We start from the raw sequence: 17,463 nt of genomic DNA on the forward strand, positions 1-17,463 counted from the left end.
GTTTTTCTACTTGAGCGGGAGCAAAATCAATTCAAATGGGCGAGTGCTCCTGGGCAACGCACGGTGCCATTCGTGCTGATTTTTTAGTGCTGCTCGCGCTACTGGAACTAAATTGCAACGCGACATGCATATTTCTGCCCATTGGCGGAACTCCGCAGAATCTTGCACCGTGAGGTCTGCCCACCCCTAGTTGACATCTTTTAGCTCCACTGCCCGCTGTTTATTCTCCTGAGCACAGCATAACCATCCTAGCAGCTCACGTGCCACGATTCTGCAAATATGCTTGCCACTTCTAGTTGCTGATCCCAAAACTAGCTTGATTCTTCTGCCAAATGTTTTTTTTTTCTGGATATCTGGCTTCGTTTTCTGCTTGTTTCCTTTTTTTGCACATTGTGCACGCATGGGAAATACTTCAACGAAATAAACAAATACGACCTGCCCTAGCCTTGGTAGGTAGATTAGAGGCCCACAAGGGAAAAGCAGACGCTTTGGGAAGTGTGGTAATACTCTGTAAATGGAATTCTTTGAACTCATTTCCTTTTACCTTATAAGAGAAAAGCGCCTGCCTTGGCTGACAGGGCAGAAGCAGAAAATAGATCTCATGGACAGACAAAGGCTGCATGGCATCTTAAGCGAGTCTAAGTTTTTTAAGAAACTGTTGCATTGGGGTACTTGCAGTTTCAATCTTAACATTGTAAGCCTGGGCTCACAAGTTCTCAGTTTGCAAAGTCAACCAAAGAAGCCAATGCCAGAGTTAAGCTTGCACCTAAACCTGGTTTGTGACTTGAGAACCTGGTTTGTGACTTGAGACTTGGCGTGCCCACCTTCCATTTCAGACTACAACACCCAGAATGCATTTGCTCATGAAAGCCCAGGACTGGAAATACTGTCCATGCTGACATGTTGGTAGGCCTTCATCTGAAAGCTTGCAAGGAGAGTGCCTGGAGAATACTGAACAGGGAATCACCCCTGGCACCGGATTCTACAGCAACCTGCTTCCTGGCATTCTGTAGCAAATCTACAGCCCTGCCAAGTTTCCCAAGTTCATGAGTGATGTGCTGCCCCAGTCCATGTTTTGTCTCTGAATTCTGGGACTTGTAGTTCTGTTTATTCCATTATAAAACAAGACTAGAAGTCCCATAACGCAAAGACAAAACCTGAACTAGAGCAGCACATCACCTTGGACCTGGAAAACTTAGCAGCTATCAATCTAGCGCTCTGAAAGGGCAGCAAGGGGACAATATGGTGCTGTAAAACACCCTCAATACATACATAAGTGAACTACAAGTACCATTGCTTCCAAGCTGGCCTTTAGGAAATACTTTTAAGTCCAGAAAAGGACCAAAATCCCAGGAACTAATTAATGTTCACAAATTGCACCAAGTTTAAAGTTTGCTAAAAAGTTGAGACTGACTGAATGTGTCACGCGTGACAGAGGGCTACTTGGCAGGTATGGAGATAAGTACATTGTGCCTGCACAGGGTGGGCTTTCGGTAAATACAGGGGCTCAAGTGGCAACGTTCTATAGAAGACATTGACAGGCAACTAAGAAGAAGTTTGTGAAAAAAATCCCAAAAAGGAAAACTGGAGAAATTTGTATTTATGTTTGTTCCAAGTACAGTATTTGGTTTGAAAAAACAACCAAAAACACAGACGCACACTAGAAAAAAATGTCACCTTTTATACATAAACACTGTAAACGCCTGTCTTTAGGCAGCCATCCAGAGATTTCCAGCATGGGTTCAGCATGGTATCAGTCAATCAGATTGGGGGTGGGCAATTCTGATTGGTTGAAAGTGTGGCCAGCTGACTATGTTTTTAAGGCCATTCTAATTGGCTCCTATCACCTAATCAGAGTAGCACTGTTATTAAACTCCCAAACTTGTGCATGTGGAGTGGACCATGCATTCCTGCAGGATACCCAGTGCTTAATTTGAGCTGGCGGTTTCCGGTGCTGAGCACCGGCACTTATTCAGAACTTATGACAGCCTGCCACATGGTGGTACTGCTTGTCTAATTTTGTAATGTACACAAAAACAGAATTCAGCACACATAGAAAGAGCAAAAAACGAGGAGAAATAAAAGTATTTTTCCTCGTTGGTCCACCCAAACGCCTCCCTTGGGGAGGCGTTAGTTTTTGGTGCTGCCTCAGGATGAAGATTTCTCGTAAATCTGGGGCAGTGTCAAAAAGCAATGGGTTTTGCGTGGGTACGCCCACAGCAGCACCCATTGCACGCCTCTCTGCCGCCTCTGCCGCAGAAAACTGCATCGGGCGGCCATATCAAAAAGGCCGCGATAAGCCAGGAAAAGTGGCTTAACGCCGCCTTGTGGTTATGGTGCACTGCACAGTGCCACTGGAGCATAGCTAAAAGTGACACTGCATCAGCGCTAGGGCCTGGTAAACGAGGCCCATAAAAATTCAATAAAGAGTATTTCTTCAACATGGGGTAGTGTTCCTCGGTACATCAGATTATATCACTGCATTTACAAGTATTAATTAAGTGATAGTTTATTAATTAATAGTTTTTAACCATGAACTTCCCTGCTTCCCTCCCCCGCCACTGACAACAGCACCATTAGTAAACTAGGAGGCAAGTCAGTTGCCATGTGTGCCATGATCGTGCCCTATAACGCCCTGAAGTCAACGCCCTACTAAAGAAACCTACGGCTGACCCAAGCGACCTGAAAAACTTCCTCCCCATCTCTCTTCTACCTTTCCCAGCCAAGGTAATAGAAAAGACCGTCAACAAACAGCTGACCACCTTCCTGGAAGACAACAACCTGCTCGACCCTTCACAAACCGGATTCCGAACCAACCACAGCACGGAAACCGCCCTCATCTCAGTCACAGACGACATCAGAACCCTGATGGACAACGGTGAAACAGTCGCCCTCATTCTCCTCGACCTCTCGGCTGCCTTTGACACCGTCTGTCACCGCACCCTAATCACCCGCCTACGCTCCACCGGGATCCAAGGCCAGGCCCTGGACTGGATCGCCTCCTTCCTCGCTAACCGCTCCCAAAGAGTTTACCTCCCTCCGTTTCGCTCAGAACCCACCAAGATCATCTGCGGCGTACCTCAAGGCTCATCGCTCAGCCCGACACTCTTCAATGTCTACATGAGCCCCCTCGCCGACATCGTACGCAAGCACGACATCATCATCACCTCCTACGCCGACGACACCCAACTTGTACTCTCCCTCACCAAGGACCCCGCCAGCGCCAAGACCAACCTACAAGAGGGTATGAAGGACGTCGCAGATTGGATGAGGCTCAGCCGCCTAAAGCTGAACTCTGAAAAAACGGAAGTCCTCATCCTCGGCAACACCCCGTCCGCCTGGGACGACTCCTGGTGGCCCACGGCCCTCGGCACCGCACCGACCCCCGCAGACCACGCCCGCAACCTCGGCTTCATCTTGGACCCTCTTCTCACCATGACCAAGCAAGTCAACGCCGTGTCCTCCGCCTGCTTCCTCACTCTCCGCATGCTCCGCAAGATCTTCCGCTGGATCCCCGCCGACACCAGAAAAACCGTGACCCACGCCCTTGTCACGAGTCGCCTGGACTACGGCAACACCCTCTACGCCGGGACCACCGCCAAACTCCAAAACCGCCTGCAACGCATCCAAAACGCCTCGGCCCGCCTCATCCTCGACGTACCCCGCAACAGCCACATCTCCGCACACCTGAGACACCTGCATTGGCTCCCAGTCAGCAAAAGGATCACCTTCCGTCTTCTCACCCACGCACACAAAGCCCTCCACAACAAGGGACCGGAATACCTCAACAGACGCCTCAGCTTCTACGTCCCCACCCGCCCCCTCCGCTCCGCTGGCCTCGCACTTGCTGCCGTCCCTCGCACCCGCCGCTCCACGGCGGGTGGGAGATCTTTCTCCTTCCTGGCGGCCAAGACCTGGAACTCCCTCCCCACCAGCCTCAGGACCACCCAGGACCACTCCGCTTTCCGGAGACTCCTAAAGACTTGGCTGTTCGAGCAGCGATAACCCCCCCTTTCCCCCCTAGCGCCTTGAGACCCGCACGGGTGAGTAGCGCGCTTTATAAATGTTAATGATTTGATTTGATTTGATATATTCTTATTGTAGATGGAGCAACATTATAGTCCTATAAATTAAACATAAGACGTTTTTGTGCAGCACACAACTGGAGCTCGCATATTTCAAGGTGCTCTCATTTGCAATAATGGGAAAAGGTGGCTCGGTGACATAAAATACTTTCCTAGGATCACACAGTTTGCTCAACCAGATAAGCTGGGATTCATCGCTGGTTTTATGTTTTCACACTCCACAGTACAGCCACTTGATGTGTCTCTCCCTCCTTTTTCACAAGAAAGGTTAGTGCTTTGTCTGTAGTTCTTGGCGCATGAGTTAAGCGTGGGTTGCAAGCCTAGGCCACCTGATAGCTCGGCTCGGTCTGGGCTCAAGGGTCCAAGGAGACCACAAGCTCAGCCAGAGCCAGGCATGTGGCTCGAGTTTGCAAAGGCCTGCCCCCAGCTCTCGATCCTTTCAGGCATGTTTGGTGATTGACATCTGAGTAGTGGAGCTGTGTGCCCCGCAGAGAATGCACCCCTAAGTTTCTTGCAGAGGCTGCTGGGCTCATGAATGTTCATGAATTCTAGTGAGAACCATCTACTTCGGATGGTGTCGTTTGATCCTGAGAAAACTACTGTATTGAGAAGTCACATTTCCCCTTCGTAACAAGGCGGCCTGACAGCCAAATGCAGATATTGTAACATGTAATAACAAACGGACATTTAACAAGGAAGCCACATTTCTGCCCGCTTCCCGGCTGCAGCTTCCCCCGACTTCAACTGCTGCTGACCTCGGCCCAAACAGCCGATTTTTAGTAAGAAAACACAAGTCACATCCGGCTTCCTGCTCGAAGGACTGGCCACGACACAAAGTTCCACTTCTCACATTTGCTTCCCGGTGTGAATGAAACAGTCATCCGAGCCGGGGGCCTCACAAACCCACCGCTCCCCCTGCACGGTTCCACGAGGAGGCTTAAAATATCACATTACAAAGGCCCAGGCCCTAGCGGAGGGCTCCCTGGGGGGCGGGGGGATGAGGGGGCGTGACACCTCTGCGCTGCCTCTGATCTCTCTTCATGACGCGCTGGGCACTGGCCCCTCTGCTGCAGATGCTGGGGGGATGTGTTGAGGGCCCAGTTATTCACACTGAGTGCTCACCAGTGCTCACCACTGCGGATGGTCGCCATGTTTACCTGTAACTACACAAACCAAGGCCCAGGTTTACAAGGCTCTAGCGCAGTGGTCTTCAAACTTTTTAATGCCGCGCCCCCCCAGTTGAAAAAAAAAAAGCATTGGGCCCCCCTCAGAATTTTTCACAATTATTTTAGAAAGATGGCAATGTTTAAATAGGTCTATACCTATTTAAACATTGCAGTTAAGTACTGTTACCTTTTAAAAACTGCAATAACATGCTTCTGCTTAAAACAAAGGCATGTTATCTGTTTAATATTTCTTTTGGCCAGAGTTTGGCGCCCCCCCTGGGATCACTTGAGGCCCCCCAACGGGGGCCCGCCCCCCAGTTTGAAGACCTCTGCTCTAGCGCCTCTTAGCACTAGCGTCAATTTGTTACGCTAATGTGGCCTTAAGGAGGCCATTCTCCTCCGCCGTATTTACAAAGTGGCGCAATGCTTGCATTGCGAGACTTTGCACCTCCTTGCGCCACATTATGCCTGCACCAGGCATAATGTACGCAAGGTGGGTGTTCCCTCCCTCAGGGAGGCCTGTAAAAATCGTGCAGTTAAATTTACAACATTTCACTGTGCTATTAGCGTCATTTTAAAATGAGGTGCCCAATACTTACAATGGGCCTCCCTTTACTTGCAGGATTAGCACCGCAATTTATGGAGCTAATCCCGCAAAGTAGCACAAAAGTGTCCTAAATGTTGACGCTATTGTCCTAACATATGCCATGGTGCGCCGCATGGTAAATACAGCGCACACATGGTGTAGTTAGTGGGCGCAAGAAAAGTGGCTCATCACAACTGATGCACCACTGTCTTTTACATCTGACCCCAAGAGCGGGAAACAACAAACCTAGGGCCAGATTGACAAGGCCCTCGCATCACCTCGCACTAGCGCCACAGGAGCATTACTTTCACTGACGCTCTGGTGGCGCTTTTGATTGCACAATGTTAACAAGGAGGCGATAAGCCACTTTTTGTGGCCTGACGCCTCCTTGTAAATATATTTAACACCTATTGCTTTTGACGCTGCCCCAGATTTACAAGAAGGCATAAATCTGAGGCAGCGCCAAAAATTAATGCCACCCCAGGGGTGGCGTTAGCATGGCACAACGAGGAGGAATACTTTTATTCCTCCTCATTTCTTGCTATTTCTATGTGTCCTGCATTCTGCAGCACATATAGGAGCAAAAGGCCGTGAATTGTTGTTTATGTGCAGGAAGGTGTCCCTTCTGGCACATAAACAATCCTTCCAAAATGACGCTTTGGTACTTCTAAGGGTGCTGCATTTTGCAGCACAAATAGAAGTGCCAAATCGCCATTGTAGGTTGTTTATGTGCAGGACACCTTCCTGCACATAAACAATCTATCCCCTCAACGGAGACACCCTTGCACTATGGTGCAAAGATGCCTGCATTGGCGCAGGCAGCTTAATTCACCGCTGGTGCAGAGGGAAACACAGGGGTGCACCGGTTTCCTGTAAATACAGCGCATCCCTGCGTTTCAAACTGGTGCAGCGCTGTGCCACTATTTTTGTAGCAGCACCGGACTGCACCACTTTAGCATCAATCTGGGCCCTTGTTCCCTGTGAGCAGCGAGACACACAAGGGTGTGAATGAGTGAAGGGGACACTACAGACTCTTAGGGCCCAGGAGAGTGCGGATCGCCCAGAAAAAGAAGAGCGCCTCCTGCTGGCCAGGCACACCCCAACTAGCCTCCCAGAACAGCGCCCTCTGCTGGCCAGGCTCACCTCCACCAATGGCAACAACTGAGTGCCAACCTATGGCATCCTGTTCAATCCCTGTGCCCCCATTGGATATGTACAGCAGGTGGCGTTTCACTCTCCCCAACCCCCGTCCCTAGGGAAGCCATTCACTGCGTCAGCATATATAGCTGTGCAATTGAAGGTAGCATCAAATGCAGTATTCACCCCCTGCTCTGGGGAAGCAATTTCACTCCCGCCAAACCCCATTTTTTTTTTTTTTACACACACTACCCACCAACCCCAAACACACACAACACCCACCCCACAAGATGCCAGAAGGCACCAGCTTCATGGCCCAGAAAAGAAAGACTCAGAATTCTCAAGTTTCACAAGGATAGGGGAACCAGTCCAGGAACTTTCTTTGCCCCCACGGAATATGGTGGCCAACATTCCGTTATTGTTTCACAGGATACTCTGTGCGCATGGAGACACCCTAAAGCTAGGAAGACACCAGAAGACGTTTGCTGAGGAGCGTGGAAACGAGGGAGCGGGTTGTGTCGCTCTTGCACCACACTACGTGGTGCAAGAGCGACGCACACCTTGCATGTGATTTATGAAGCCACGGAAGGCCACTTTGCATAGCCCTGAGCGGCTCCATAAATCTGGAGTAAGGCGACGCAGCGCATATTGCTGAGTTGGCCTACTCTGCCCTGGGAAGGTGTACCATGTGCATTGGGTGGGCAACTCCCATGGTTTTTGAACCGGTAGAATGCGCCAGAACCGGTAGAATGCGCCAGAACTGGTAGAATGCGCCAGAACCGGTAGAATGCGCCAAAACTGGTAGAATGCGCCAGAACTGGTAGAATGCGCCAAAAAGATACACCTTCTGAGGTGAGGCACAACAAGGAGAAATATCAGCACGGTGCAGAGGGGCCTGCATTGGCGCTAGGCTGCCAAAAGTCAACGTCACAAGGGAAAAGGCAGGAATGCGCCATATTGTTTCGAATACAACAGATTCCTGTACTTTTCCATCACGCAGTGCAACGCAGCAAGGTAACCTGCAGCACTGCAGTGTGTGGCAAACTTGTGAATAGGCCCCTAGGAGTCATGCAGCGCATTTTTGGGGGGTTTCATTCCATAACTCCCTTTTTTAAATCAGGCCACATTAAAAGAAAAATTTTGGTCGGAAATTGAGCTTCGAGTGTGTTTACTATGTCATCCTGAGTTCCAATCCCTTTAGCACCACTTGGAGCAGGCCTTAGACAAGTTTACAAAATGGATAACTCCGTTATCCAAAGGGAATGAACACCCACGTAACACCCATGGCATTTGACACATTCACAGATTTACAACAATGTGTAGACCTGGAAATGCATCAGAAGCCTACGCCTCCCCAGGGGAGGCGTAAGGGAGGCATAACAAGGAGAAATAATATTATTTCTCCACATTTTTCCACTCTTTCTTTGTGTGCTGCGTTCTGTGTCACATTTAAAGGAGGAAAACGCCTCCATTGATTGTTTTTGTGCAGGAAGATACCTTGCTGCACAAAAACAGTCACCACTACAACGCAGACACTCTTGCACTAGGGTGCCCATTGTGCGCCAGCGCAGGGGGAAAGGACAGATACACATTGTATCTCATAGGTATGGCATATTCCTGCCCTTTTTTTTTAGGCAGGGCAGCACAGCAGGAATCCTTGCAGCACTGCCCTGCACCAAAACCTCGTAAATGAGGCCCATAGTCTTTAACCCCAGCCTCCCCATTTGCCCAAACTGTGTGTTCTTGTGCAATCACTTTTTGAACTGACTTTTTTTCACCCTTTTTGGCAAGATGAGCGGCATTTTGAATGAATGTGAACACTGCTAGTAAGTATGAAGCTGAAAACCTGGACTGGATTTCCGCGGGAGGTGGATTAAAGACACGACCTAGTCTCCTGGGGTAATACACCCACAGCGGCATGGGTAATCCGCCTCCGCTCTTGGTTGCCTCGAGAGCTCAGCAGCAGCTCGTTGTGGGCACCGGGACAGATCACTCAAAAAAGAAGAGAAGCCTGCAAGAAATGGGACAGTCCCCGTCCCCCCCCCCCCCAGCTGGGATTTGTAGTCCTAATTGCATAATGTGATTACTGGACACTGCAAGAACTTGAATGCAAAGAACAAAACTGGATTAAACGAGCTAATTACGTGTGGAATTTGGACAGTTGAGAGCTGGTACTTGTGAGTACTTCAGTGTACAATGTGACACGTGTGCAAGATTTTTTTACAATTTCTTAAAATGGCGGCCTATCTATTAAAGGAGCCATGCAGAGGTGTCACATGTGAACAGGCAGCATCCTTACTGTAATGGGCACAGTTCCCAATCCTGCTGCCCGGATGACAAAAAAAACAACACTTGGGCATTGGTTGACAAACTATTGCCTTGCAGGCTTTTTGATTCAATCATTTAACATGGAAATACTCTAAAACTGTGGTTTTCAAACATTTTAATGACGTGCCCCCCAGGTGGAAAAAGAAAATCATCGGCCCCCGCCTCAGAAATGTTCACAATTAATATAATAAATTGTTTTAAAACGTCTAGGCTTATTTTAACACTGCAGTTAAGTTCTTATGCCTTTTTACGGGCGAGCGCAAAGCGCTCAGTTCCGTGTTATCTCTCTTTGGGCTTCAAACCACACCCATGTCACGTCAGCGTCTTTCATTGGTTCGTGGGCTTGCCTTTTAAAATCTGCTTGCTTCCATTAGTGGAAGGCATGCATACGTCATGCCTTTTCCGGTGTTTAACTCTCCTTGAGCGCAGCAACCAAGTACTGGAAACCTACGAGGCTCGCTGTTTTCCGTCGGGTTTCTGGACTACTTTTTCTCTTTTTTTCGCAGCGCGATCTTGCTTGGCAGAAGTCGGGCGCTTTGCATGACATTGACCCTGTTACATAGTTAATTGCACTTTTGCCGGTTACGTAGATAATTGCACTTTTGCCGATAGGTTTCATTACCAGGGAACTGTTATTTCCGTTTGTGTCTGCGTTGCACTGATGGCGGCCTTCAGCTCGCTTATGTGAAACTTTTACTTTTCAGTTTATATGAGAAGAAAAGTCCAGTTAGTTATGTGAAACTGTTTTATTTTCATTTTCAATTTATGTGGCAAGAAAAGTCCAGTTAGGAGTTTACAATGCTAATTGCTCGAGCTCAAGTAAACGCGAGACCGTTTGCATTGCAAATGCTTGTTTAAAAAATTCAATAAATTCTTCTCTGCTTAAAACAAAGCACTGTTTTCTGCAGAATGCTTCTTTTGGCCAGAGCCTGCTAACCCCCCCGCCCTTTACCCCTCCCCCCATCACTTGAGGCCCCCCTAGGGGGACCCACCCCTCAGTTTGAAGACTCCTGCTCTAAAATAACTTTTCACACATGGTTACTGCAGCCAGGAAGCTCATGCACCCAGCTCTGGAAGGCACGGGACCCTTGGACCCTTCGTCATAGCCCTGTGGGTTCAGCGCCTGCTGTACTGCTGAGGGTAAGCATGCTATATCACAGCTGACTCAGACACTCATCTTTCTTCAGGTCGTGAGGTATGTGTTCCATATAAGCTGATACAGGTAATGCAGGGCGGTGGCTCAACGCGGGTGCAAAGAGAGGGTTGCAAGCTCCAGCGCCGGCAAAGGAAAGTGCGTCATTTCCTGTTTGACGGAAAGGTAAGATTGATGGTGATTTAAAGGTACCAGGTCAAGCCACTCTATATTTCCTCATCTAATCTTAACACCAAAGGCACTAATGGGTCTTTGTTTTACCACACATTTCATCTAATACAGATTAATGGGGCTCCTTATGTTTCTGGATCAATGATAAAGCGAAACCTGTCAGTAAAGTGCATTGGGACTGCCTCCCACAGCACATGCGGGCTGCTCATACCATGATAAAGTACAGGTGGCAAAATGCTTATAAAAAAATAAGCATTGGCAAAGCCAACAGGTCTTGCTTTTGTGAACTATTAGTTTTACCAATGGTTTTTAGCCACTCTGAACGCACTCTGCGATGCTGTGAAGCATGACTAAGGTAAAAAAAAAGAAAAACTTTTGACGCAGCTGCCCAAATCATGCACACACCACGCATGCGTGGGCCTACAAAATTACAATGGCACTTTTCTTTTTTTAGTTACCGATCTAAGTTGGATTGGGTAAATAAAAAGAAAAGAAACATGCAAAAGCATGTTTTAAGAGGATTGGTGGCAGGATAAGCAGAAGCAACTTGTGTTAGCGTGGACGGTGGAACGCTGAAGCAACATGAGGGAGGACGCAAAAGCAACACAGTGGTTGAGGGAAAGCAGCGCAGAGGCACAGGCCTTAGAAAGCAATGGGGAGAAGCACACTGGTGAGCGCAGGAGGGAGGGGTCAGGGAAAAGCAGTTGGGCGACAGAGAGCAACACCGAGTGCAGGAAGACCGCTCGAAAACACGCGCACTCAAATGGAGTGCTTCACATTAAAAAAATACTGCTTGAGAAGCATGCACTGAAAGGAATGCCAGTCAAAGAGATTGTGAAGAGGCAATGCTCCATGGGCGGGATAAATAAGATTGACAAGCTGAGGCTTGAATAAGAAACAAGCAAATGAGAGTGATAAGAAAAGCAAACCAATGAAAAGCAGTGGGCGGGCTTAAAGCTTGGAAAGCCACTAGATGCCTCGCAAAAGGCAGCAGGCTCGACCTACAGAGGGTGAGCTATTGATCAAAACATTTTAATATATGTTGTTTATGGCTCTTTCTAGGCCCCAGCGAGGGTGGCAGAGCTCTTTACAACACGGGACCAGCATGGAATAAGAACAAGGACAAAAAACACAGCATAAGAATGCGCCAAATCACTGCAATGCAGCAAGATCATGTTGCTCACTTGCCCTAATAGTGCAACGTGTGATCGGCGCTCGAGCCCACAGGGCTGCAGATTAAAGTCCAGAGACGGCCGTGCAACCAGCAGTGCAAGGCTCACGAACGGTCGTGCAACCAGTAGTGCAAGGCTCACAAATGGCCGTGCAGCCAGAAGTGCAAGGCCCTCACATGGCTGTGCAGCCAGCAGTGCAAGGCCCTCACATGGCTGTGCAGCCAGAAATACAAGGCCCTCACATGGCTGTGCAGCCAGCAGTGCAAGGCTCACGAACGGCCGTGCAACCAGTAGTGCAAGACTCACGAACGGCCGTGCAACCAGTAGTGCAAGGCTCACAAACGGCCGTGCAGCCAGAAGTGCAAGGCTCACAAGCGGCCGTGCAACCAGAAGTGCAAGACCCACAAACGGCCGAGCAACAAGCAGTGCAAAGCCCACAATGTCCGTGCAGCCAGATGTACAAACCCTACAAATGTCCGTGCAGCCAGAAGTGCAAGGCCTACAAATGTCCGTGCAGCCAGAAGTGCAAGGCCTACAAAAAAGTGGCCTACAAATGGCCGTGTAGCTAGAAGTGCGAGGGCCACACATGCCCAAGCAGCCAGGGGTGAGAGATGGGCAGTGCCACACAGAGAAACGTACATAGAAGTGAAGGGCTCCTAGAGGCATACAAGGAAGAAACATTAGACGAGGGAGGCGTACAGTGTCACACACGGCCGTGCAGTGAACGGTGACAGAGGTGCCACTAATGGTCGTGTAACTGAAGGTGACAGTAAGACAGTGAGGCGCCTGGAGGCACGCCTAGGAGTGAAAAGCACAGAGGGCCAGGTGTGGACGTGGAGTCAGGGATGAGGGTTCACAGAACCTTGCAGCTAAATGTGAAAAATGATCAGTGCCACAATGGGTCAAGCGCCTAGAAGTGAAAGATTTACAGTGCCACACAGAGCCATGCTGTGGCTCGAACTTCTTTCAGTGCCACAAAAGATGCAGATGTTTCGGTCCTTAGCCCACTTTCTTTCAGCTGCTTTTCTCGTTCAGATCACACCGAGAAACAGATATATGCTAGCAGTCGTCGGTTATATGTGGCATAAAGCGCCAAGAAGCACACAAATGCAGTTCTAGATACTGAAAATTCGTGTATAGAACTGCAACTCCGTATACATCTGAACTTGGTCCAGAGCAGCTGAGTTATGCCAGCTACTGAGATCTAGCCAGATGACACGAATATGACTTTAGAAAAGTTTAAATATAAGATGTTTATTTATTCTTGGCACCTCGAGCACAATGTCACAAAAACCTTCAGAAGTGGTAGGTACACACAGACTTCACAGCAGAAGCAATGGGTTCAGCATCACCACACAGCACGCCAGGCCCAGGGGCACGCGGCACCGAACACACAGTACACTAGAAGCCAGGACAGTGGCTGGGTAGACTGCTCATCAAGAGGTGTGTGTGTTAAACCTTCCTATATGTACACTGTACACAGGAGCTAAGATTACAGCGCCTACATTGGCAGTGCACGTTGCGCATTAAGGAGTGCAGCGTACACTTACACCCGGAGACACAACAGTAAAGGTAATCCGCGAGCACACTTCGCGAGGCGCTATAGATACAGTTCACATTACAAACAGATGGCAAGGAATGCAGGTAATAACACAAAGAAACTGCACATTACAAGCTAGAGGGGCGGTGTACACTTTACTCCCGGGGAGAGAACATTAAAGGTAATCTACGACACACAGTGCACGAGGCGCTACAGATACAGCGCATTTTACAAACACGACAAATAATCCGAGTCACTCATGGATAGAAATACTGCACATCACGAGCTAGAGAGGGACGGTATACAGTGCACTTTATACCCGGAGAGAGAACCTTAAAGGTAACCCACAAACACACAGTGCACGAGGCGCTATAGATACAGTGCTCATTACAAACAAACGGCAAGTAATGCGAGTCACTTATAGATAGAAATACTGCACATCACGAGCTAGAGGGACGGACGGTGTACATCACACTACGCCCGTAGAAAGAACATTAAAGGTAACTCACAAACACACAGTGCACGAGGCGCTATAGATACAGTGTACATTACAAACAGATGGCTAGAAATGCGAGTCACTCATTGATAGAAATACTGCACATCACGAGCTAGAGGGGCGGTGTACACTACACTTTAAATCCGGAGAGAGAATATTAAAGGTAACTCACAAACATACAGTGCACGAGACGCTATAGATACAGTGCATGTTACAAGTGCATGGGAAGGAATGCAGGTCATCATTCATAGTTTAAAAACGCTGCATGTCATGAGCTAGAGGGATTGCGTACAATACACTTTACACCTGGAGAGAGAACAGTAAAGGTAATCCGCGAGCACATAGTGTCCGAGGCGCTATAAAGTGCACATTACAAACAGATGGCAAGTAATGCGAGTCACTCATAGATAGAAAATACTACACATCAGGAGCCAGCGCTCGGAGAGAGAACAGTAAAGGTAATCCACGCCACACAGTGCACGAGGCGCTACAGATACAGCGTATTTTACAAACACGACAAATAATGCGAGTCACTCATAGGTAGAAATACTGCACATCAGGAGCTAGAGAGGGACGGCATACAGTACACTTTACACCCGCAGAGAGAACATTAAAGGTAACCCACAAACACACAGTGCACGAGGCGCTGCACATTACAAACAGATGGCAAGGAATGAGTCACTCATAGAAAATACTGCACATCAGGAGCTACAAGGACGGTGTACAGTACACTTTACACCCGGAGAGAGAACATTAAAGATGATCCACAAACACACAAAGCGCGAGGCGCTATAGATACAATGCACATTACAAACAGATGGCAAGGAATTCAGGTCATCATTCATTGATAAGAAATACCGCACATCACGAACTAGAAGGGCGGTGTGCACTTTACATCCGTAGAGAGAAAAGTAAAGATAATTCGCGTACACACAGTGCACGAGGCGCTATAGATACACCGCACATTACAAACAGATGGCAAGGAATGCGAGTCACTGATAGCAAACACTGCACATCACGAGCTAGAGGAACGGAGTACACTTTAGACCCTGAAAGAGGACATTAAAGGTAACTCACAAACACAGAGCACGAGGCGCTACAGATTCAGTGCACATTAAAAACAGATGGCAAGGAATGCGAGTCACTCATAGATAGAAATACTGCACATCACGAGCTAGAAGGACGGTGTACACTTAACACCCGGAGAGAGAACAGTAAAGGTAATCCGCGAACATAGCGCTACGAGGCGCTATAGATACAAAGCACGTTACAAATGCATGGGAAAGAATGCAGGTCATTATGCATAGATAGAAACACTGCGCATCACCAAGAGGGGGGAACAGTAAAGGTATCCCGCAAGCAGACAGTGCGCGAGGCGCTATAGATACAGCCCCCACCATAAACACTGTATCCGAAGACTGAGGTGTACTCCCAGTGTAAATGAAAGGATGCTGTGCAGTGCCAGCAGACATGGTACACTGGTAGCCAGATGTACATTACCCCCACCTGTGTACCGGTGCCTCGTGGCCGCAAGTGATAACATGCGCACATCAAGGGCGAGGATGTACACTGGCGCTATAAAGTACACGGGTTACCCACAGGAAGGAATGTACAACAACTGAAGAATACACGCGACCTTAGGGAATACACAACACACCGGGACCCAGACTTAGAGTGTCTCTATAGGATACACGGTCTCTCCATAGAATACTAGCACACACAGTATCTCTATAGACTACCCAGTGACTCTATAGAATACAGTGGCTCCATAGAATACCCGGTGTCTCTATAGAATAGTAGAATATACCGTATCTCTATAGAATACAGTGTCTCTATAGAATAATAGAATACACAGTGTCTATATAGAATACTAGAATACACAGTATCTCTATAGAATACACAATATCTCTATAGACTGCAGTGTCTCTATAGAATACTAGACTACACAGTGTCTCTACAGAATATACAGTGACCATAGATTACAGTGTCCCTAAAGAATACAGTGTCTATATAGAATACGTAGTGTCTATTGTTGAATACAGTGGTTCTGTAGAATACTAGAATACACAGTGTCCCTAAAGAATATACAGTGACTATAGATTACAGTGTCTATATAGAATACTATAATACACAGTATCTCTATAGAATACACAGTATCTATAGACTGCAGTGTCTCTATAGAATACTGGACTACACAGTGTCCCTAAAGAATATACAGTGACTATAGATTACAGTGTCCCTATAGAATACAGTGTCTATATAGAATACGCAGTGTCTATATAGAATACAGTGGCTCTCTAGAATACTAGAATACACAGTGTCCCTACAGAATACAAAGTGACTCTATAGAATACAGCGTCACAGTGTCTCTATAGAATACCGTGCCCTTATAGACGTCAGAGCGCACCCCGGCGGGTCATGCCTACGGTGCCCCTATAGAATACCCCGAACCCGGGCAGCCCGCGGCCCGCCTGCCTCAGGCAGCGCTCCCGGTGCCCGGGACTCACAGCGCCTCCTCTCACACTCCACGGACAGCCGCTTCCAGGAGCTGCGGATGCTGCTCACTGAAGGTCGCGGGCCCTGGTCCTCACCGCGCACCGGGACATCTTACCTGGGCTTCTTCCCGGGGTCTCTTCAGTCCGTGGGCACCGAGGGCAGGCGGCACCGGCGGCAGGGCGGGGAGTACAGTGTTTAAACTCTTTGCCGGCTGTAGGGTCTTTGTGAGCGGCCTCGTTTGCATAGCCCGCCCCGGGGAGTCACGGGACCGCCTCCTTCTCACCCTCACTGAGCGGGGAGGCGGGATGCTGCGGATACTGATCTGGACAATCTCTTTGAAGGATGCTTAAGCATCGGTCAGCGGGCGCCCCCTACCGAGGGACCCCGGGGGCGCAGTGCGATGCACGGACACGGACCGTTAGAAGCCCGGGGGCTCTGGGGCATCGATATCCTTGAGGAAGAGAGCATAGACGGGCACACAAGCGCGGGGCCGGATTTAGCACTGGTGGCGCCCTGTGCGACATTTTTTTGGGCGCCCCCGACCAAGACCCACTTCTCCATGATTTTCTTCACTACCACCCTCCAAAAGAGCACCACATCTCTCCATAGCTGCTCTCTGACATCCATTTTTTTTATAGTGCTACTCATAGCCAGGGCCACTGGAATTATGCGGCAGGAGAGAGCCAATTATGCGGCGAGAAAAGGCACGATGCGCATATTTTGTAATAGTAATATTGCATTATTTTGTCATTTTTAAACTCGATAACACTGTCTGGAAATTGATTGCACCTCATTAGCACCAGTATAACACCCAAAATAGCAAGAAACGTGAACAGTCCAGCTTTGCCAATGGCTTTCCACCTCACGGCAAAACATGTTGCTGTAGTTTTAGTAACTTTTGAACCTTTTGAGCTAAATCTTTTTTGTTAAAATCTGCAGATTATACGGCAGATTAATGATTATGTGACAAATGCTATAACTATGAAAAATTGCTAGGGCCGCATCACCGCATAATTCCAATGGCCCTGCTCATAGTTCACCCACACTCAGTTCTGTGACCTGCATAGTTCACATTCTTTGCAGTAGGCACATTAACCCTCCGCTACTTTATGACGAGCCAAAACTGCAACTAG

The 17,463-nt window shown here is 48.4% G+C and overlaps 1 protein-coding gene across 2 annotated transcripts in view; it reads right to left on the reverse strand.

The window, feature by feature from the left end:
* Positions 1-16,586, reverse strand: part of RELT (RELT TNF receptor) — a 153,054-nt gene extending 136,468 nt beyond the window's left edge. For both annotated transcript variants that reach the window (XM_069203841.1, XM_069203840.1), the window contains exon 1: positions 16,446-16,586. In XM_069203841.1, coding sequence (XP_069059942.1) covers positions 16,446-16,574 — 129 coding nt within the window. In that variant the 5' untranslated portion in view covers positions 16,575-16,586. The remainder of the gene's footprint in view (positions 1-16,445) is intronic.
* Between the last annotated feature and the right edge of the window lie 877 nt (positions 16,587-17,463).

This window comes from Pleurodeles waltl, chromosome 8, assembly GCF_031143425.1.
Source record: "Pleurodeles waltl isolate 20211129_DDA chromosome 8, aPleWal1.hap1.20221129, whole genome shotgun sequence".
In the NCBI taxonomy this organism is placed as follows: Eukaryota; Metazoa; Chordata; class Amphibia; order Caudata; family Salamandridae; genus Pleurodeles; species Pleurodeles waltl.